Here is a 20,861-nt window from a genome sequence, read left to right as displayed (position 1 = left end):
CACCTGCCCGTTACTGACCCCTCTACCTCCCCCCATCACCTGCCCGTTACTGACCCCTCTACCTCCCCCATCACCTGCCCGTTACTGACCCCTCTACCTCCCCCCATCACCTGCCCGTTACTGACCCCTCTACCTCCCCATCACCTGCCCGTTACTGACCCCTCTACCTCCCCCCATCACCTGCCCGTTACTGACCCCTCTACCTCCCCCATCACCTGCCCGTTACTGACCCCTCTACCTCCCCCATCACCTGCCCGTTACTGACCCCTCTACCCCCCATCACCTGCCCGTTACTGACCCCTCTACCTCCCCCCATCACCTGCCCGTTACTGACCCCTCTACCTCCCCCCATCACCTGCCCGTTACTGACCCCTCTACCTCCCCCCATCACCTGCCCGTTACTGACCCCTCTACCTCGCCCCCATCACCTGCCCGTTACTGACCCCTCTACCTCCCCCATCACCTGCCCGTTACTGACCCCTCTACTCCCCCCATCACCTGCCCGTTACTGACCCCTCTACCTCCCCCATCACCTGCCCGTTACTGACCCCTCTACCTCCCCCCATCACCTGCCCGTTACTGACCCCTCTACCTCCCCCCATCACCTGCCCGTTACTGACCCCTCTACCTCCCCCATCACCTGCCCGTTACTGACCCCTCTACCTCCCCCATCACCTGCCCGTTACTGACCCCTCTACCTCCCCATCACCTGCCCGTTACTGACCCCTCTACTCCCCCCATCACCTGCCCGTTACTGACCCCTCTACCTCCCCCATCACCTGCCCGTTACTGACCCCTCTACCTCCCCCATCACCTGCCCGTTACTGACCCCTCTACCTCCCCCATCACCTGCCCGTTACTGACCCCTCTACCTCCCCCATCACCTGCCCGTTACTGACCCCTCTACCCCCCATCACCTGCCCGGTTACTGACCCCTCTACCTCCCCCATCACCTGCCCGTTACTGACCCCTCTACCTCCCCCCATCACCTGCCCGTTACTGACCCTCTACCTCCCCCCATCACCTGCCCGTTACTGACCCCTCTACCTCCCCCCATCACCTGCCCGTTACTGACCCCTCTACCTCCCCCATCACCTGCCCGTTACTGACCCCTCTACCTCCCCCCATCACCTGCCCGTTACTGACCCCTCTACCTCCCCCATCACCTGCCCGTTACTGACCCCTCTACCTCCCCCATCACCTGCCCGTTACTGACCCCTCTACCTCCCCCATCACCTGCCCGTTACTGACCCCTCTACCCCCCATCACCTGCCCGTTACTGACCCCTCTACCTCCCCCATCACCTGCCCGTTACTGACCCCTCTACCTCCCCCCATCACCTGCCCGTTACTGACCCCTCTACCCCCCATCACCTGCCCGTTACTGACCCCTCTACCTCCCCCCATCACCTGCCCGTTACTGACCCCTCTACCCCCCCATCACCTGCCCGTTACTGACCCCTCTACCTCCCCCATCACCTGCCCGTTACTGACCCCTCTACCTCCCCCCATCACCTGCCCGTTACTGACCCCTCTACCTCCCCCCATCACCTGCCCGTTACTGACCCCTCTACCCCCCCATCACCTGCCCGTTACTGACCCCTCTACCTCCCCCCATCACCTGCCCGTTACTGACCCCTCTACCTCCCCCCATCACCTGCCCGTTACTGACCCCTCTACCTCCCCCATCACCTGCCCGTTACTGACCCCTCTACCTCCCCCCATCACCTGCCCGTTACTGACCCCTCTACCTCCCCCATCACCTGCCCGTTACTGACCCCTCTACCCCCCCATCACCTGCCCGTTACTGACCCCTCTACCTCCCCATCACCTGCCCGTTACTGACCCCTCTACCTCCCCCCATCACCTGCCCGTTACTGACCCCTCTACCTCCCCCATCACCTGCCCGTTACTGACCCCTCTACCTCCCCCATCACCTGCCCGTTACTGACCCCTCTACCTCCCCCCATCACCTGCCCGTTACTGACCCCTCTACCTCCCCCATCACCTGCCCGTTACTGACCCCTCTACCTCCCCATCACCTGCCCGTTACTGACCCCTCTACCTCCCCCCATCACCTGCCCGTTACTGACCCCTCTACCCCCCCATCACCTGCCCGTTACTGACCCCTCTACCCCCCCATCACCTGCCCGTTACTGACCCCTCTACCTCCCCATCACCTGCCCGTTACTGACCCCTCTACCTCCCCCCATCACCTGCCCGTTACTGACCCCTCTACCTCCCCCATCACCTGCCCGTTACTGACCCCTCTACCTCCCCCCCATCACCTGCCCGTTACTGACCCCTCTACCTCCCCCCCATCACCTGCCCGTTACTGACCCCTCTACCTCCCCCCATCACCTGCCCGTTACTGACCCCTCTACCTCCCCCATCACCTGCCCGTTACTGACCCCTCTACCCCCCCATCACCTGCCCGTTACTGACCCCTCTACCTCCCCCATCACCTGCCCGTTACTGACCCCTCTACCTCCCCCCATCACCTGCCTGTTACTGACCCCTCTACCTCCCCCATCACCTGCCTGTTACTGACCCCTCTACCTCCCCCATCACCTGCCCGTTACTGACCCCTCTACCTCCCCATCATCTCCTGACTTCCTCTTGGCTTGTTCACAGCTGGATTTCCCGTTTTCTGGTGCAGTGTATCAGCGTCCTGCGGTTTCGGAGGAGACTATGTATGACCCGTCCGCTGTGGATGGCGCACCGGCCCTCCTGACCCTGGCACACCGCGGCTCTGTGCTCCTGTAAGCTCCACCTCCTGTGCCCCCGGGGGAGGGGTTAAATCTTTCTGTGTCACCCAGCTTTCCCGGGCCCCTGATCTCTGGTGACTTCTCTCCCCCTCAGGCTCTCGCAGGAGGACAAACAGTGTCTCTGGTATTACCGCCGCAGTCCCCAGAAGCCCCCCGACATCCTGCCCCTCCTCCTAGGCAGCGCCCCCGGCTGGGACCCGCCCTCCATCTCCGCCATGTACCGGGTCCTGTCCGACTGGACCTTCTCCGGACCCCTGGAGGCGCTGCCACTGCTGAGCCCTTGGTGAGTATTGTCACAACTAGTCAGGGGGGCGGGGCATGACACTGACCTCAGCTGTTGCAGAACCTCTTCACCTCCTCTCTCTCCCAGCTTCGCTGATGAGTGGATCCGCGGAGCGGCGTGCAGGCAGCTGGAGCGTCTGTCATGTGATGAGATCCTGATGTTCCTGCCACAGCTCGTCCAGGTACCATCACCCCCATCATCCAGGCCCCGCCTGCTGTGGGCCCAGGAGCTCTCGCTCACTCTCCTCCTCTTCTCGCAGGCGCTGAAGTTTGAGTGGCGTCTGAATAACGCTCTTCTGCGCCTCCTCCTCCACCAATCACTGCGGAGCATCCAAGTGGCGCACAGGGTGTACTGGTGAGTGGCCCGGTCACAGTAGGCTGTGACGTATTTCATAGATCACTAATCAGTGTTATGTAGTGTGTTACATTTGTATTCTCTTATCATTCATATATAACCATTGCTCTTCTCTTTTATAATCCTTTATATATAATCATGTGTATATAATCCTTTATATATAATCATGTGTATATAATCCTTTATATATAATCATGTGTATATAATCCTTTATATATAATCATGTGTATATAATCATGTGTATATAATCATGTGTATATAATCATGTGTATATAATCCTTTATATATAATCATGTGTAACATGGACCTCTGGGGGTTTGTAGTCCTGGAATGTTCTCTCCTCCAGAGGTCTCAGTGACCCCACAGCTCCAGTGGGGGCTGCTGTACTGGGGTAATAAATTCCCACCACCCCCCTACTAGGTGATAAGCAGATAGCAGAGGTAGTGGGGGTGGATTTGGGTGGGGGGGATATTGATTTGTACCTGTCTTTGAGGGGCAGTTGTTGATGAACCTCTGTCTGGAGAAGCTGCGGCTCTACCTGAGGACATGGCTGATATGTAACTTGTGATTATACTGGAATAAAACCTGAAGAAATATCGCTCAGTGCTTGTCTTCTCTGATCACGAGGGCCTTTCGTGACAGACTTGGTGGCAGCGGTGGGATGGAAGCACTGAGCAGAATGCGGAGACAAGAGCTGGAGGAGCTGACCGTGGCCACGCTGAGGAAGTGGTGCAGGAATCGTGGGATTGTGCCTGAGGGTAAGAAGAAAGCGGAGCTCATTGCCCTCCTGATACCACATCTCAGCCTGGAACAAGATACTGCATCGGACTCCTCTCCTGTAACGGTCAGTACCCGGTATCCAGAACCATCAGTCTCCATGGAGAGGTCCGATACTGACCGTGTGGAAGAACTATTTCAAAGAAGATTAAAAATGTTCAGTGGAGAATTGAGCAACAGTGAGAGGCTGGAGCTGCTAAAGATGGTCCATGAGGAAGTCTCAAGAAGTGATCACAGGGAGACAGCCCAACGCCGGGAAGTCACCAGTGATGGTCGTGCCTGGGATCTTCTCAAGCTTTCAGCTGCATTCCCTACCTTCCAGGAGGACAGAGAGGACATTGATGACTTCTTGAGAACATTTGATATCATGTGTAAGTCCTACAGTATTGCGGAGGAGGACTGGACCTGTTTGTTGGCCGGGAAACTTACAGGTAGAGCGAGTTCTACATTATGTTCTCTATCAGAAGAAGAGCGATTGGACTATGATGAAGTTAAGCGGGCACTGCTAGCACGATATGCCATCACGCCCGAATATTACAGGCAGCGGTTCCGTTCCCTTCTAAAAGGGGCCAAAGACACTTACCTGGAGTTCAGCAATAAACTCTCTCATGCCATCAATCAGTGGAGTTCTGGGTGTGAGACGGAGACCTATGAGGAACTGCGACAGCTATTCCTGAAAGAACAGTTTCTGGAGAGATGTACCGTGGAAATTAAGGAGTGGGTAATGGATCGTGAGCCCCAGACTGCAGAGGAGGCCGCACGACTGGCAGACAGGTATGCAGAAAACCAGTCTACCAGTATGAAAACTTCTGTGCAACCCACCAGCCCAGTCACAAAAAGAAATGAACGCATCATACAAGAACGGCCATCTCGACCCCCACCAGCCTCCCGTGGCCTGCCTGTGGTGACACCTATGGTCTCACGAAACTGTTTTAAGTGCGGTTCCTCTGGGCATTTGCAAGCAGTGTGTCCCACAATCAGGAGGTTTCCTCCGGGGCCATCTACCTCCAGAGCTCCTATAGCACACCCTGTGGCGGCAGTCAATCAGGAACGCGTGGTCGATTGTCCATGGATCAAATCAGAAGCCAAGCAGACCTTTGGGGTCTCAAATGGACAACAGAATATGGAAGAACCAGAATATGTGGTTATGCAGATCCATTGGACAGATACTGAAAAAAGGAAAAGCCATATAGTGCCCGTGCAGCTAAATGGATGCCCAGTGGAAGGTTTTATGGACTCTGGAGCCTTTATCACCCTGGTAGAACCCCATGTTATCACATTGGATAAAATAATCCCAGGAAAGACAGCAAAAGTGGTGTTAGCAGGAGGAGAGAAGCGTGAAGTGCCAGTCGCTCAGGTGACCCTGGATTGGGGTGAAGGACCAATCCAGCACATTGCAGGAGTGATGGACAAACTACCTGCTGACATACTGCTGGGAAACGATGTGGGAGACATCTGTTGTACCATAACCAGAAGATCAGCAATGGCAGATCATGGCTCACAGGAGGGTGTCCATCAGGTAAGCCGACACACATGACTGGGCCGATATTGGGAATAGGGAAGAGTTTATAAAAAATCAAGCCAGTGACCCTAGCTTAGAGCCATTAAGGAAAAGGGTTGGGGAAATTGAGTCAGAGAGAGGAGACCGGATAGTGCAGGAAAATAAGCTGTATTATCGTATTATAGATGCTCCGGTAAGACGGCCCTGGGCCGCCTCTAAGCAGTTATTGGTACCTACCAAGTACCGTCATCAATTATTGCACATTGCCCATGAAATTCCACTGTCAGGGCACCAAGGCATCACCCGTGCACGACACAGGATTTCCCAGAATTTTTACTGGCCAGGGATGTCACAGCGCATGACGCAGTTCTGCCGCTCTTGTGATGCTTGTCAGCGGGTGGGGAAAGGAAACCGGTCAGACAAACATCCCCTTAAACCACTTCCTATTATTGGGGAGCCCTTTCAGAGGGTTGCAGTTGACTTAATTGGGCCCCTTAGTCGGCCTAGTCGTACAGGTAAACGGTTTATTTTGACCGTGGTTGACTATGCCACTCGCTACCCGGAGGCCGTAGCCTTAAGAAATATTGATGCAGTGTCTGTAGCTGATGCCCTTGTCCAGATCTTCACTAGAGTGGGGTTCCCCAGTGAGATTTTATCAGATCAAGGGCCACAGTTTGTGTCACAGGTACTCCATGGCCTTTGGCAGAGATGTGGGGTGTCTCCAATTCATTCCACCCCTTATCATCCCCAGACCAATGGACTATGTGAACGATTCAATGGGACCTTAAAGACAATGTTGCGCACCTTTGCAGAGTCAGGAGGGGGAGATTGGGAGAAATATTTACCATATCTCCTCTTTGCCTACCGAGAGGTTCCCCAAGAGTCAACCGGTTTTTCTCCTTTTGAACTTTTATATGGGCGGCGGGTGAGAGGCCCTCTTGACTTGTTAAGGGAGTTTTGGGAGGGGAACATACAGTACTCGGGGGAGCCAGTTGTACCTTATGTATTGCAGTTTAGGAAGAAACTAGAACAGATGACACAGCTTGTCAAAGAGCATCTTGAAGCTGCTCAAACTAAACAGAAAGAATGGTATGATCGCCATTCCAGGGAACGTAGTTTTGCCCCCGGGGACAAGGTGTTACTTCTTACCCCTGTGAGACATGATAAGCTGCAGTCAGCGTGGGAAGGGCCCTATGTAGTGATGCAGCAGTTACATGACACAACCTATGTGGCAGCTCCGTGGGAGGACCAAGGCAGACAAAAATCAGTTCACATTAATATGATTAAGCCATACGTAGAAAGAACCTTTTGTGTACATGCCATCTGCAGTACATTGGAAGAAGGGAGAGCTGAGGAGGCTTTGCCTGACCTCCTCCAGGAGACTAATAACCCCCACAATGTTAGGGATGTGGTCATCAGCTCCAGGCTAGAACCACGTCAACGAGAGCAGCTAGTGCAGCTTCTACAAGAGTTTTCGGAGCAGATATCCCCCCTTCCTGGTCGCACCCATATGGCCACACACTTTGTGAACACTGGACAGCATTCACCACTGCGCAGTCCTGCTTACCGGTTGGCAGAGTCCAAACAGCAAGAAGTAAAGACAGAAATTGAGAAAATGCTCTCCCTTGGTGTTATAGTTCCCTCTCAGAGTCCATGGGCCTCCCCTGTGGTATTGATGGTACCACCAGGTTCTGTGTAGATTACAGACGCCTTAATGCTCTGACTGTAACTGATGCATATCCAATGCCCAGAGTGGATGAACTGCTGGACCGACTAGGCAATGCCAGGTTCCTGTCCACACTGGATCTAAGTCAAGGGTACTGGCAGGACCAGGACTCATCAGCCTTCACCGCTCCGTTTGGCCTGTACCAGTTCACAGTCATGCCATTTGGAATGAGAAATGCTCCAGCTACATTTCAGAGATTGGTAAACCGATTACTAGAGGGATGTCACACATTTGCTCAGGCTTATTTAGATGACATTGCAGTGTTTAGCAACTCCTGGGAGGAACACCCAGAACATCTAAAGGCAGTGTTGCAACGTCTGCACTCTGCGGGCGTGACATTGAAGCCCAGTAAATGCCATTTTGGCATGGCTGAGGAGCAGTACCTAGGACATCAGGTTGGGAGTGGAAGGGTAAAACCAGAACCAGCTAAGGTAGAAGCCATTCTCAATTGGCCAGTACCTAGAACACAGAAGCAGGTGTTAGCATTTCTAGGGACAAGTGGGTATCCCTAACTATAGTGCATTGGCTAAACAGATCTCACAAGCAGGAAGCGCCCACGAGTTATTACCTGGACACCCGAATGTGACGCTGCCATGACTGCCCTGAAATCCTTCTTGGCCAGCGCCCCAGTCCTCGCAGCCCCGGACTTCTCCAGACGTTTCGTTGTCCAGACTGATGCCTCAACTTATGGAATTGGTGCAGTTTTGTCCCAAGTTAATGAGCAGGGAGGGGAACACCCTGTCATCTACTTGAGCCGCAAGTTATCACCCAGAGAGACTGCTTATGCTACAATTGAAAAGGAGTGCCTAGCCATTGTGTGGGCTCTCAAGAAACTGCAGCCTTACCTGTATGGACGCGATTTGACAGTGGTGACTGACCATAACCCTCTCAGCTGGCTGCAGAGGGTGTCTGGGGAAAATGGAAAACTACTGCGCTGGAGTCTAGCGCTACAACAATACAACTTTACTATTCAGCATCGGAAGGGCAGCTCCCACACCAACGCAGAAGCTACTATGGACTGACAAATTTAGAGGCATCGCCCAACTCCCTCTGTTAAGAGGTCACTAGCAGACTGCCTGACATGGGGGGGGGGGTGTCACAGTAGGCTGTGACGTATTTCATAGATCACTAATCGGTGTTATGTAGTGTGTTACATTTGTATTCTCTTATCATTCATATATAACCATTGCTCTTCTCTTTTATAATCCTTTATATATAATCATGTGTATATAATCATGTGTATATAATCATGTGTATATAATCATGTGTATATAATCCTTTATATATAATCATGTGTGTAACATGGACTTCTGCAGGTTTGTAGTCCTGGAATGTTCTCTCCTCCAGAGGTCTCAGTGACCCCACAGCTCCAGTGGGGGCTGCTGTACTGGGGTAATAAATTCCCACCACCCCCTAGTAGGTGATAAGCAGATAGCAGAGGAGGTGGGGGTGGATTTGGGTGGGGGGGATATTGATTTGAGGGGCAGTTGTTGATGAACCTTTGTCTGGAGAAGCTGCGGCTCTACCTGAGGACATGGCTGATATGTAACTTGTGATTATACTGGAATAAAACCTGAAGAAATATCGCTCAGTGCTTGTCTTCTCTGATCACGAGGGCCTTTCGTGACAGGCCCGGTAAGGGGCGGGGCTTGCACTATGTACTGGATATGTGAGACTCCTCCCCCGCAGGCTTCTGACAGATGGCACCGCGGATCCTCATTATGGGGGGATGTACCGGCGGCTGCTGGAGGCACTGGAGCGCTGCACCGGACGAGCCCTGACAGACCAATTCCACAGAGAGAAGAGACTGCTGCGCCTGCTGCAGAACATCGCAGAGAGCGTGAAGAGCGCAACTGAGGACAAGAGAGAGGTGACTGTGACATTACTGCCCCGCATGCTCTATACTGCCCCTCCTCTGTGCTCTATACTGCCCCGCATGCTCTATACTGCCCCGCATGCTCTATACTGGCCCCTCCTCTGTGCTCTATACTGCCCCGCATGCTCTATACTGGCCCCTCCTCCGTGCTCTATACTGGCCCCTCCTCCGTGCTCTATACTGGCCCCTCCTCCGTGCTCTATACTGCCCCGCATGCTCTATACTGGTCCCTCCTCCATGCTCTATACTGGTCCCTCCTCCATGCTCTATACGGCCCCTCCTCTGTGCTCTATACTGCCCCGCATGCTCTATACTGCCCCTCCTCTGTGCTCTATAATGCCCCGCATGCTCTATACTGCCCCACATGCTCTATACTGCCCCGCATGCTCTATACTGGCCCCTCCTCCGTGCTCTATACTGCCCCGCATGCTCTATACTGGTCCCTCCTCCATGCTCTATACTGCCTCTCCTCCATGCTCTATACTGCCCCGCATGCTCTATACTGGCCCTTCCTCCATGCACTATACTGCCCCACATGCTCTATACTGCCCCTCCTCTGTGCTCTATACTGCCCCACATGCTCTATACTGCCCCTCCTCTGTGCTCTATACTGCCCCGCATGCTCTATACTGGCCCCTCCTCCATGCTCTATACTGGTCCCTCCTCCATGCTCTATACTGCCCCGCATGCTCTATACTGCCCCGCATGCTCTATACTGGCCCCTCCTCCATGCTCTATACTGGCCCCTCCTCCATGCTCTATACTGGCCCCTCCTCCATGCTCTATACTGGCCCCTCCTCCATGCTCTATACTGGCCCCTCCTCCATGCTCTATACTGCCCCGCATGCTCTATACTGGTCCCTCCTCCATGCTCTATACTGCCCCGCATGCTCTATACTGGCCCCTGCTCCATGCTCTATACTGCCCCTCCTCCATGCTCTATACTGGCCCCTCCTCCATGCTCTATACTGGCCCCTCCTCCATGCTCTATACTGGCCCCTCCTCCATGCTCTATACTGGCCCCTCCTCCATGCACTATACTGCCCCGCATGCTCTATACTGGCCCCTCCTCCATGCTCTATACTGGCCCGCATGCTCTATACTGCTGCCCCTCCATGCACTATGCTGCCCCTCCATGCACTATTCTGCCCCTCCATGCACTATTCTGCCCCTCCATGCACTATGCTGCCCCTCCATGCACTATACTGCCCCTCCATGCACTATACTGCCCCTCCATGCACTATACTGCCCCTCCATGCACTATACTGCCCCTCCATGCACTATACTGCCCCTCCATGCACTATACTGCCCCTCCATGCACTATACTGCCCCTCCATGCACTATACTGCCCCTCCATGCACTATACTGCCCCTCCTCCATGCTCTATACTGCTGCCCCTCCATGCACTATACTGCTGCCCCTCCATGCACTATACTGCTGCCCCTCCATGCACTATACTGCTGCCCCTCCATGCACTATACTGCTGCCCCTCCATGCACTATACTGCTGCCCCTCCATGCACTATACTGCCCCTCCTCCGTGCACTATACTGCCCCTCCGTGCACTATACTGCCCCTCCTCCGTGCACTATACTGCCCCTCCTCCGTGCACTATACTGCCCCTCCTCCGTGCACTATACTGCCCCTCCTCCGTGCACTATACTGCCCCTCCTCCGTGCACTATACTGCCCCCCATGCTATATACCTGCTGGCTGGTGCATTGATGGTGGGTACAGTGTAGGGGGTGGTTGTGGCTGCGCTGATGATTCCTACAATCCCCCCTGCAGGAGGCGCTAAAGCTCGGACTCCGGGACATCGACCTCTTCTTTGAAGAAGTAACAGAATGTCGCCTCCCGCTGAACCCCGCGATCGTTGTCAGAGGGATCGACCCAGAGGTAAGTACTGCAAGGAGCGCAACCCCCAGTGCATTGCAGAATAATGAGTGCAGCCCCCGGTGTTATACAGAATAGGGAGCGCAGCCCCTAGTGTTATACAGAATAGTGAGCGCAGCCCCCAGTGTGATACAGAATAGTGAGCGCAGCCCCCAGTGTGATACAGAATAGTGAGCGCAGCCCCCGGTGTTATACAGAATAGTGAGCGCAGCCCCCAGTGTGATACAGAATAGTGAGCGCAGCCCCCGGTGTTATACAGAATAGGGAGCGCAGCCCCTAGTGTTATACAGAATAGTGAGCGCAGCCCCCAGTGTGATACAGAATAGTGAGCGCAGCCCCCAGTGTGATACAGAATAGTGAGCGCAGCCCCCAGTGTTATACAGAATAGTGAGCGCAGCCCCCGGTGTTATCCAGAATAGTAAGCGCAGCCCCCAGTGTGATACAGAATAGTGAGCGCAGCCCCCGGTGTTATCCAGAATAGTGAGCGCAGCCCCCGGTGTTATCCAGAATAGTGAGCGCAGCCCCCGGTGTTATCCAGAATAGGGAGCGCAGCCCCTAGTGTTATACAGAATAGTGAGCGCAGCCCCCAGTGTGATACAGAATAGTGAGCGCAGCCCCCAGTGTGATACAGAATAGTGCGCGCAGCCCCCGGTGTTATACAGAATAGTGAGCGCAGCCCCCGGTGTTATACAGAATAGTGAGCGCAGCCCCCGGAGTGTTATACAGAATAGTGAGCGCAGCCCCCGGTGTTATCCAGAATAGTGAGCGCAGCCCCCGGTGTGATACAGAATAGTGAGCGCAGCCCCCGGTGTGATACAGAATAGTGAGCGCAGCCCCGGAGTGTTATACAGAATAGTGAGCGCAGCCCCCGGTGTTATACAGAATAGTGAGCGCAGCCCCCGGTGTTATACAGAATAGTGAGCGCAGCCCCCGGTGTTATCCAGAATAGTGAGCGCAGCCCCCGGTGTTATACAGAATAGTGAGCGCAGCCCCCGGTGTGATACAGAATAGTGAGCGCAGCCCCCGGTGTTATCCAGAATAGTGAGCGCAGCCCCCGGTGTTATACAGAATAGTGAGCGCAGCCCCCGGTGTTATACAGAATAGTGAGCGCAGCCCCCGGTGTTATACAGAATAGTGAGCGCAGCCCCCGGTGTCATACAGAATAGTGAGCGCAGCCCCCGGTGTCATACAGAATAGTGAGCGCAGCCCCCGGTGTGATACAGAATAGTGAGCGCAGCCCCCGGTGTGATGCAAGAGGTGTATGTGTAGTAAAGTGCTGCGGTTGGGTCGGAGTTGCGGTTCCGGTAGATGATGTTGATGGATCTTCTCTCCCGTTAGCTCTGCTCTGTCTTCCGGTCTAACGCTCGGCCCCTGAAAATTTCCTTCATTAACGCCGATCCACAGGGGCCCAACATCCACGTTATGTATAAGGTAAGTGCTGACCCCTCCCTCCCTCCTCGTCTTCTCTCTGTTCTCCTCCCTCCCTCCCTCCTCGTCTTCTCTCTGTTCTCCTCCCTCCCTCCTCGTCTTCTCTCTCTGTTCTCCCCCCCTCCCTCCCTCCTCGTCTTCTCTCTGTTCTCCCCCTCCTCCCTCCTCGTCTTCTCTCTCTGTTCTCCCCCCCTCCCTCCTCGTCTTCTCTCTGTTCTCCCCCCTCCCTCCTCCTCGTCTTCTCTCTCTGTTCTCCCTCCCTCCCTCCTCGTCTTCTCTCTCTGTTCTCCCCCCTCCCTCCCTCCTCGTCTTCTCTCTCTGTTCTCCCTCCTCCCTCCTCGTCTTCTCTCTCTGTTCTCCCCCCCTCCCTCCTCGTCTTCTCTCTCTGTTCTCCCTCCCTCCCTCCTCGTCTTCTCTCTCTGTTCTCCCTCCTCCCTCCTCGTCTTCTCTCTGTTCTCCCCCCTCCCTCCCTCCTCGTCTTCTCTCTCTGTTCTCCCTCCCTCCTCGTCTTCTCTCTCTGTTCTCCCCCCTCCCTCCCTCCTAGTCTTCTCTCTGTTCTCCCTCCCTCCCTCCCTCCTAGTCTTCTCTCTGTTCTCCCTCCCTCCCTCCCTCCCTCCTCGTCTTCTCTCTCTGTTCTCCCTCCCTCCCTCCCTCCTCGTCTTCTCTCTCTGTTCTCCCTCCCTCCCTCCCTCCTAGTCTTCTCTCTGTTCTCCCTCCCTCCCTCCCTCCTCGTCTTCTCTCTCTGTTCTCCCTCCCTCCCTCCCTCCTCGTCTTCTCTCTCTGTTCTCCCCCCTCCCTCCCTCCTCGTCTTCTCTCTGTTCTCCCCCCTCCCTCCCTCCTCGTCTTCTCTCTCTGTTCTCCCTCCTCCCTCCCTCCTCGTCTTCTCTCTCTGTTCTCCCCCCCTCCCTCCTCCCTCCTCGTCTTCTCTCTCTGTTCTTCCCCCCTCCCTCCCTCCTCGTCTTCTCTCTGTTCTCCCCCCTCCCTCCCTCCTAGTCTTCTCTCTGTTCTCCCCCCTCCCTCCCTCCTCGTCTTCTCTCTCTGTTCTCCCCCCCTCCCTCCTCCCTCCTCGTCTTCTCTCTCTGTTCTTCCCCCCTCCCTCCTCCCTCCTCGTCTTCTCTCTCTGTTCTTCCCCCCTCCCTCCCTCCTCGTCTTCTCTCTGTTCTCCCCCCTCCCTCCCTCCTAGTCTTCTCTCTGTTCTCCCCCCTCCCTCCCTCCTCGTCTTCTCTCTGTTCTCCCCCCCTCCCTCCCTCCTCGTCTTCTCTCTCTGTTCTCCCCCCTCCCTCCCTCCTCGTCTTCTCTCTCTGTTCTCCCCCTCCCCCCTCCCTCCTCGTCTTCTCTCTCTGTTCTCCCCCCTCCCTCCCTCCCTCCTCGTCTTCTCTCTCTGTTCTCCCCCCTCCCTCCCTCCTCGTCTTCTCTCTCTGTTCTCCCCCCTCCCTCCCTCCTCGTCTTCTCTCTGTTCTCCCCCCCTCCCCCCTCCCTCCTCGTCTTCTCTCTGTTCTCCCCCCTCCCTCCTCCCTCCTCGTCTTCTCTCTGTTCTCCCCCCCTCCCTCCTCCCTCCTCGTCTTCTCTCTGTTCTCCCCCCCTCCCTCCTCCCTCCTCGTCTTCTCTCTCTGTTCTCTCCCCCCCTCCCTCCTCCCTCCTCGTCTTCTCTCTCTGTTCTCTCCCCCCTCCCTCCCTCCTCGTCTTCTCTCTCTGTTCTCTCCCCCCTCCCTCCCTCCTCGTCTTCTCTCTCTGTTCTCCCCCCTCCCTCCCTCCTCGTCTTCTCTCTCTGTTCTCCCCCCTCCCTCCTCGTCTTCTCTCTGTTCTCCCCCCTCCCTCCTCGTCTTCTCTCTGTTCTCCCCCCTCCCTCCTCGTCTTCTCTCTCTGTTCTCCCCCCCTCCCTCCCTCCTCGTCTTCTCTCTCTGTTCTCCCCCCTCCCTCCCTCCTCGTCTTCTCTCTCTGTTCTCCCTCCCTCCCTCCCTCCTCGTCTTCTCTCTCTGTTCTCCCCCCTCCCTCCCTCCTCGTCTTCTCTCTGTTCTCCCTCCTCCCTCCCTCCTCGTCTTCTCTCTCTGTTCTCCCCCCTCCCTCCCTCCTCGTCTTCTCTCTGTTCTCCCCCCTCCCTCCTCGTCTTCTCTCTGTTCTCCCTCCCCCCTCCCTCCTCGTCTTCTCTCTGTTCTCCCCCCTCCCTCCCTCCTCGTCTTCTCTCTCTGTTCTCCCCCCCCCTCCCTCCTCGTCTTCTCTCTGTTCTCCCCCCTCCCTCCCTCCTCGTCTTCTCTCTCTGTTCTCCCCCCTCCCTCCCTCCTCGTCTTCTCTCTGTTCTCCCCCCTCCCTCCCTCCTCGTCTTCTCTCTGTTCTCCCCCCTCCCTCCTCGTCTTCTCTCTGTTCTCCCCCCTCCCTCCTCGTCTTCTCTCTCTGTTCTCCCCCCTCCCTCCTCCCTCCTCGTCTTCTCTCTCTGTTCTCCCTCCTCCCTCCCTCCTCGTCTTCTCTCTCTGTTCTCCCCCCTCCCTCCTCCCTCCTCGTCTTCTCTCTGTTCTCCCTCCTCCCTTCTCGTCTTCTCTCTGTTCTCCCTCCCTCCCTCCTCGTCTTCTCTCTCTGTTCTCCCCCCCCTCCTCCCTCCTCGTCTTCTCTCTGTTCACCCCCCTCCCTCCTCGTCTTCTCTCTCTGTTCTCCCTCCCTCCTCGTCTTCTCTCTGTTCTCCCTCCTCCCTCCTCGTCTTCTCTCTGTTCTCCCCCCCCTCCCTCCTCGTCTTCTCTCTGTTCTCCCCCCCCCCTCCCTCCTCGTCTTCTCTCTGTTCTCCCCCCCCCTCCCTCCTCGTCTTCTCTCTGTTCTCCCCCCCTCCCTCCCTCCTCGTCTTCTCTCTCTGTTCTCCCCCCCTCCCTCCCTCCTCGTCTTCTCTCTCTGTTCTCCCCCCTCCCTCCCTCCCTCCTCGTCTTCTCTCTCTGTTCTCCCCCCCTCCCTCCCTCCCTCCTCGTCTTCTCTCTGTTCTCCCTCCTCCCTCCTCGTCTTCTCTCTCTGTTCTCCCCCCCCTCCTCCCTCCTCGTCTTCTCTCTGTTCTCCCTCCTCCCTCCTCGTCTTCTCTCTCTGTTCTCCCCCCTCCCTCCTCGTCTTCTCTCTCTGTTCTCCCCCCCCCCTCCTCCCTCCTCGTCTTCTCTCTGTTCTCCCTCCTCCCTTCTCGTCTTCTCTCTGTTCTCCCTCCCTCCCTCCTCGTCTTCTCTCTCTGTTCTCCCCCCCCTCCTCCCTCCTCGTCTTCTCTCTGTTCTCCCCCCTCCCTCCTCGTCTTCTCTCTCTGTTCTCCCTCCCTCCTCGTCTTCTCTCTGTTCTCCCCTCCTCCCTCCTCGTCTTCTCTCTGTTCTCCCCCCCCCCCTCCCTCCTCGTCTTCTCTCTGTTCTCCCCCCCCCCTCCCTCCTCGTCTTCTCTCTGTTCTCCCCCCTCCCTCCTCGTCTTCTCTCTGTTCTCCCCCCTCCCTCCTCGTCTTCTCTCTCTGTTCTCCCCCCTCCCTCCCTCCTCGTCTTCTCTCTCTGTTCTCCCCCCTCCCTCCCTCCTCGTCTTCTCTCTCTGTTCTCCCTCCCTCCCTCCTCGTCTTCTCTCTCTGTTCTCCCCCCTCCCTCCCTCCTCGTCTTCTCTCTCTGTTCTCCCCCCTCCCTCCCTCCTCGTCTTCTCTCTCTGTTCTCCCCCCTCCCTCCTCCCTCCTCGTCTTCTCTCTCTGTTCTCCCCCTCCCTCCTCCCTCCTCGTCTTCTCTCTCTGTTCTCCCCCCTCCCTCCTCGTCTTCTCTCTGTTCTCCCCCCTCCCTCCCTCCTCGTCTTCTCTCTGTTCTCCCCCCTCCCTCCTCGTCTTCTCTCTGTTCTCCCCCCTCCCTCCTCGTCTTCTCTCTCTGTTCTCCCCCCTCCCTCCTCCCTCCTCGTCTTCTCTCTCTGTTCTCCCTCCTCCCTCCCTCCTCGTCTTCTCTCTCTGTTCTCCCCCCTCCCTCCTCCCTCCTCGTCTTCTCTCTCTGTTCTCCCCCCTCCCTCCTCCCTCCTCGTCTTCTCTCTCTGTTCTCCCCCCCTCCCTCCTCCCTCCTCGTCTTCTCTCTGTTCTCCCCCCCCTCCCTCCTCCCTCCTCGTCTTCTCTCTGTGTTCTCCCCCCTCCCTCCTCCCTCCTCGTCTTCTCTCTGTTCTCCCTCCTCCCTTCTCGTCTTCTCTCTGTTCTCCCTCCCTCCCTCCTCGTCTTCTCTCTCTGTTCTCCCCCCCCTCCTCCCTCCTCGTCTTCTCTCTGTTCACCCCCCTCCCTCCTCGTCTTCTCTCTCTGTTCTCCCCTCCCTCCTCGTCTTCTCTCTGTTCTCCCCTCCTCCCTCCTCGTCTTCTCTCTGTTCTCCCCCCCCCTCCCTCCTCGTCTTCTCTCTGTTCTCCCCCCCCCTCCCTCCTCGTCTTCTCTCTGTTCTCCCCCCTCTCCCTCCCTCCTCGTCTTCTCTCTGTTCTCCCCCCTCCCTCCCTCCTCGTCTTCTCTCTGTTCTCCCCCCCCCCCTCCTCGTCTTCTCTCTGTTCTCCCCCCCCTCCCTCCTCGTCTTCTCTCTGTTCTCCCCCCCTCCCTCCCTCCTCGTCTTCTCTCTCTGTTCTCCCCCCTCCCTCCCTCCTCGTCTTCTCTCTCTGTTCTCCCCCCCTCCCTCCCTCCCTCCTCGTCTTCTCTCTCTGTTCTCCCCCCCTCCCTCCCTCCCTCCTCGTCTTCTCTCTCTGTTCTCCCTCCTCCCTCCTCGTCTTCTCTCTCTGTTCTCCCCCTCCTCCTCCCTCCTCGTCTTCTCTCTGTTCTCCCCTCCTCCCTCCTCGTCTTCTCTCTCTGTTCTCCCCCCCTCCCTCCTCGTCTTCTCTCTCTGTTCTCCCCCCCCCCTCCTCCCTCCTCGTCTTCTCTCTGTTCTCCCTCCTCCCTTCTCGTCTTCTCTCTGTTCTCCCTCCCCCTCCTCCCTCCTCGTCTTCTCTCTGTTCTCCCTCCTCCCTCCTCGTCTTCTCTCTCTGTTCTCCCCCCCCTCCTCCCTCCTCGTCTTCTCTCTGTTCTCCCCCCCTCCCTCCTCGTCTTCTCTCTGTTCTCCCTCCTCCCTCCTCGTCTTCTCTCTGTTCTCCCCCCCCCTCCCTCCTCGTCTTCTCTCTGTTCTCCCCCCCCCTCCCTCCTCGTCTTCTCTCTGTTCTCCCCCCCCTCCCTCCTCGTCTTCTCTCTGTTCTCCCCCCCTCCCTCCCCTCGTCTTCTCTCTGTTCTCCCCCCCCCTCCCTCCTCGTCTTCTCTCTGTTCTCCCCCCCCCTCCCTCCTCGTCTTCTCTCTCTGTTCTCCCCCCTCCCTCCCTCCTCGTCTTCTCTCTCTGTTCTCCCCCCCTCCCTCCCTCCTCGTCTTCTCTCTCTGTTCTCCCCCCTCCCTCCTCCTCGTCTTCTCTCTGTTCTCCCCCCCTCCCTCCCTCCTCGTCTTCTCTCTGTTCTCCCCCCCCCCTCCTCCTCGTCTTCTCTCTGTTCTCCCCCCCCCTCCCTCCCTCCTCGTCTTCTTCTCTGTTCTCCCCCCCTCCCTCCTCGTCTTCTCTCTCTGTTCTCCCCCCTCCCTCCCTCCTCGTCTTCTCTCTCTGTTCTCCCCCCTCCCTCCCTCCTCGTCTTCTCTCTCTGTTCTCCCCCCTCCCTCCCTCCTCGTCTTCTCTCTGTTCTCCCCCCCCTCCCTCCCTCCTCGTCTTCTCTCTCTGTTCTCCCCTCCTCCCTCCTCGTCTTCTCTCTGTTCTCCCCTCCCTCCCTCCTCGTCTTCTCTCTCTGTTCTCCCCCTCCCTCCTCCCTCTCGTCTTCTCTCTCTGTTCTCCCCCCCTCCCTCCTCGTCTTCTCTCTCTGTTCTCCCCCCTCCCTCCTCGTCTTCTCTCTCTGTTCTCCCCCCTCCCTCCCTCCTCGTCTTCTCTTCTGTTCTCCCCCCCTCCCTCCCTCCTCGTCTTCTCTCTCTGTTCTCCCCCCTCCCTCCTCGTCTTCTCTCTGTTCTCCCTCCTCCCTCCTCGTCTTCTCTCTCTGTTCTCCCTCCTCCCTCCTCGTCTTCTCTCTCTGTTCTCCCCCCCTCCCTCCCTCTCGTCTTTCTCTCTGTTCTCCCCCCCTCCCTCCCTCCCTCCTCGTCTTCTCTCTGTTCTCCCTCCTCCCTCCTCGTCTTCTCTCTCTGTTCTCCCCCCCTCCCTCCCTCCTCGTCTTCTCTCTGTTCTCCCCCTCCCTCCTCGTCTTCTCTCTGTTCTCCCCCCTCCCTCCCCCCCCTCCCTCCTCGTCTTCTCTCTCTGTTCTCCCCCCTCCCTCCCTCCTCGTCTTCTCTCTGTTCTCCCCCCTCCCTCCCTCCCTCCTCGTCTTCTCTCTCTGTTCTCCCCCCTCCCTCCCTCCTCGTCTTCTCTCTGTTCCCCCCCCTCCCTCCTCGTCTTCTCTCTGTTCTCCCTCCTCCCTCCTCGTCTTCTCTCTCTGTTCTCCCTCCTCCCTCCTCGTCTTCTCTCTCTGTTCTCCCCCCTCCCTCCCTCCTCGTCTTCTCTCTCTGTTCTCCCCCCTCCCTCCTCCCTCCTCCCTCCTCGTCTTCTCTCTCTGTTCTCCCCCCTCCCTCCCTCCTCGTCTTCTCTCTGTTCCCCCCCCCCTCCCTCCTCGTCTTCTCTCTGTTCTCCCTCCTCCCTCCTCGTCTTCTCTCTCTGTTCTCCCCCCCTCCCTCCCTCCTCGTCTTCTCTCTCTGTTCTCCCCCCCTCCCTCCCTCCTCGTCTTCTCTCTCTGTTCTCCCCCCTCCCTCCTCCTCGTCTTCTCTCTGTTCTCCCCCCTCCTCCCTCCTCGTCTTCTCTCTCTGTTCTCCCTCCTCCCTCCTCGTCTTCTCTCTGTTCTCCCTCCCTCCCTCCTCGTCTTCTCTCTCTGTTCTCCCCCCCTCCCTCCTCCTCGTCTTCTCTCTGTTCTCCCCCCCTCCCTCCCTCCTCGTCTTCTCTCTCTGTTCTCCCCCCCCTCCCTCCCTCCTCGTCTTCTCTCTCTGTTCTCCCCCCTCCCTCCTCTGTCTTCTCTCTGTTCTCCCCCCCTCCCTCCCTCCTCTCTTCTCTCTCTGTTCTCCCCTCCCTCCTCCCTCCTCGTCTTCTCTCTCTGTTCTCCCCCCCTCCCTCCCTCCTCGTCTTCTCTCTGTTCTCCCCTCCTCCCTCCTCGTCTTCTCTCTCTGTTCTCCCCCCTCCCTCCCTCCTCGTCTTCTCTCTGTTCTCCCCCCCTCCTCCTCGTCTTCTCTCTGTTCTCCCCCCCTCCCTCCCTCCTCGTCTTCTCTCTCTGTTCTCCCCCCCTCCCTCCCTCCTCTCTTCTTCTCTCTGTTCTCCCCCCTCCTTCCTCCCTCCTCGTCTTCTCTCTCTGTTCTCCCCCCTCCCTCCCTCCTCGTCTTCTCTCTGTTCTCCCCCCCCCTCTCCTCGTCTTCTCTCTGTTCTCCCTCCCTCCCTCCTCGTCTTCTCTCTCTGTTCTCCCCCTCCTCCCTCCTCGTCTTCTCTCTCTGTTCTCCCCCCCTCCCTCCCTCCTCGTCTTCTCTCTCTGTTCTCCCTCCTCCCTCCTCGTCTTCTCTCTCTGTTCTCCCCCCCTCCCTCCTCGTCTTCTCTCTCTGTTCTCCCTCCCTCCCTCCTCGTCTTCTCTCTCTGTTCTCCCTCCCTCCCTCCTCGTCTTCTCTCTCTGTTCTCCCCCCCTCCCTCCCTCCTCGTCTTCTCTCTGTTCTCCCCCTCCCTCCCTCCTCGTCTTCTCTCTGTTCTCCCCCCTCCCTCCCTCCTCGTCTTCTCTCTGTTCTCCCCCCTCCCTCCTCCCTCCTCGTCTTCTCTCTCTGTTCTCCCCCCTCCCTCCCTCCTCGTCTTCTCTCTGTTCCCCCCCCTCCTCCCTCCCTCCTCGTCTTCTCTCTGTTCTCCCTCCTCCCTCCTCGTCTTCTCTCTCGTTCTCCCTCCCTCCCTCCTCGTCTTCTTCTCTGTTCTCCCCCCCTCCCTCCCTCCTCGTCTTCTCTCTCTGTTCTCCCTCCTCCCTCCTCGTCTTCTCTCTCTGTTCTCCCCCTCCCTCCCTCCTCGTCTTCTCTCTCTGTCTCCCCCTCCTCCCTCCCTCCTCGTCTTCTCTCTCTGTTCTCCCCCCTCCCTCCCTCCTCGTCTTCTCTCTCTGTTCTCCTCCCTCCCTCCTCGTCTTCTCTCTGTTCTCCCTTCCTCCCTCCTCGTCTCTCTCTCTGTTCTCCCCCTCCTCCCTCCCTCCTCGTCTTCTCTCTCTGTTCTCCCTCCCTCCCTCCCTCGTCTTCTCTCTCTGTTCTCCCCCCCTCCCTCCCTCCTCGTCTTCTCTCTGTT

At 57.3% G+C, this 20,861-nt stretch overlaps 1 protein-coding gene across 1 annotated transcript in view; it reads left to right on the top strand.

The window, feature by feature from the left end:
- LOC140110359 (phosphatidylinositol 3-kinase C2 domain-containing subunit gamma-like) overlaps positions 1 to 20,861 on the top strand; it is a 113,449-nt gene that overhangs the window by 64,291 nt on the left and 28,297 nt on the right. Inside the window, exons 15-21 of the mRNA XM_072132188.1 lie at positions 2,634 to 2,761; positions 2,862 to 3,050; positions 3,138 to 3,231; positions 3,310 to 3,404; positions 9,098 to 9,278; positions 11,071 to 11,178; positions 12,514 to 12,612. Of these exons, the coding sequence (XP_071988289.1) occupies positions 2,634 to 2,761; positions 2,862 to 3,050; positions 3,138 to 3,231; positions 3,310 to 3,404; positions 9,098 to 9,278; positions 11,071 to 11,178; positions 12,514 to 12,612 (894 nt within the window). The remainder of the gene's footprint in view (positions 1 to 2,633; positions 2,762 to 2,861; positions 3,051 to 3,137; positions 3,232 to 3,309; positions 3,405 to 9,097; positions 9,279 to 11,070; positions 11,179 to 12,513; positions 12,613 to 20,861) is intronic.

The sequence above is a fragment of the Engystomops pustulosus genome, unplaced genomic scaffold, assembly GCF_040894005.1.
Source record: "Engystomops pustulosus unplaced genomic scaffold, aEngPut4.maternal MAT_SCAFFOLD_260, whole genome shotgun sequence".
In the NCBI taxonomy this organism is placed as follows: Eukaryota; Metazoa; Chordata; class Amphibia; order Anura; family Leptodactylidae; genus Engystomops; species Engystomops pustulosus.
This window is presented reverse-complemented; position numbering and strand designations above follow the sequence as displayed.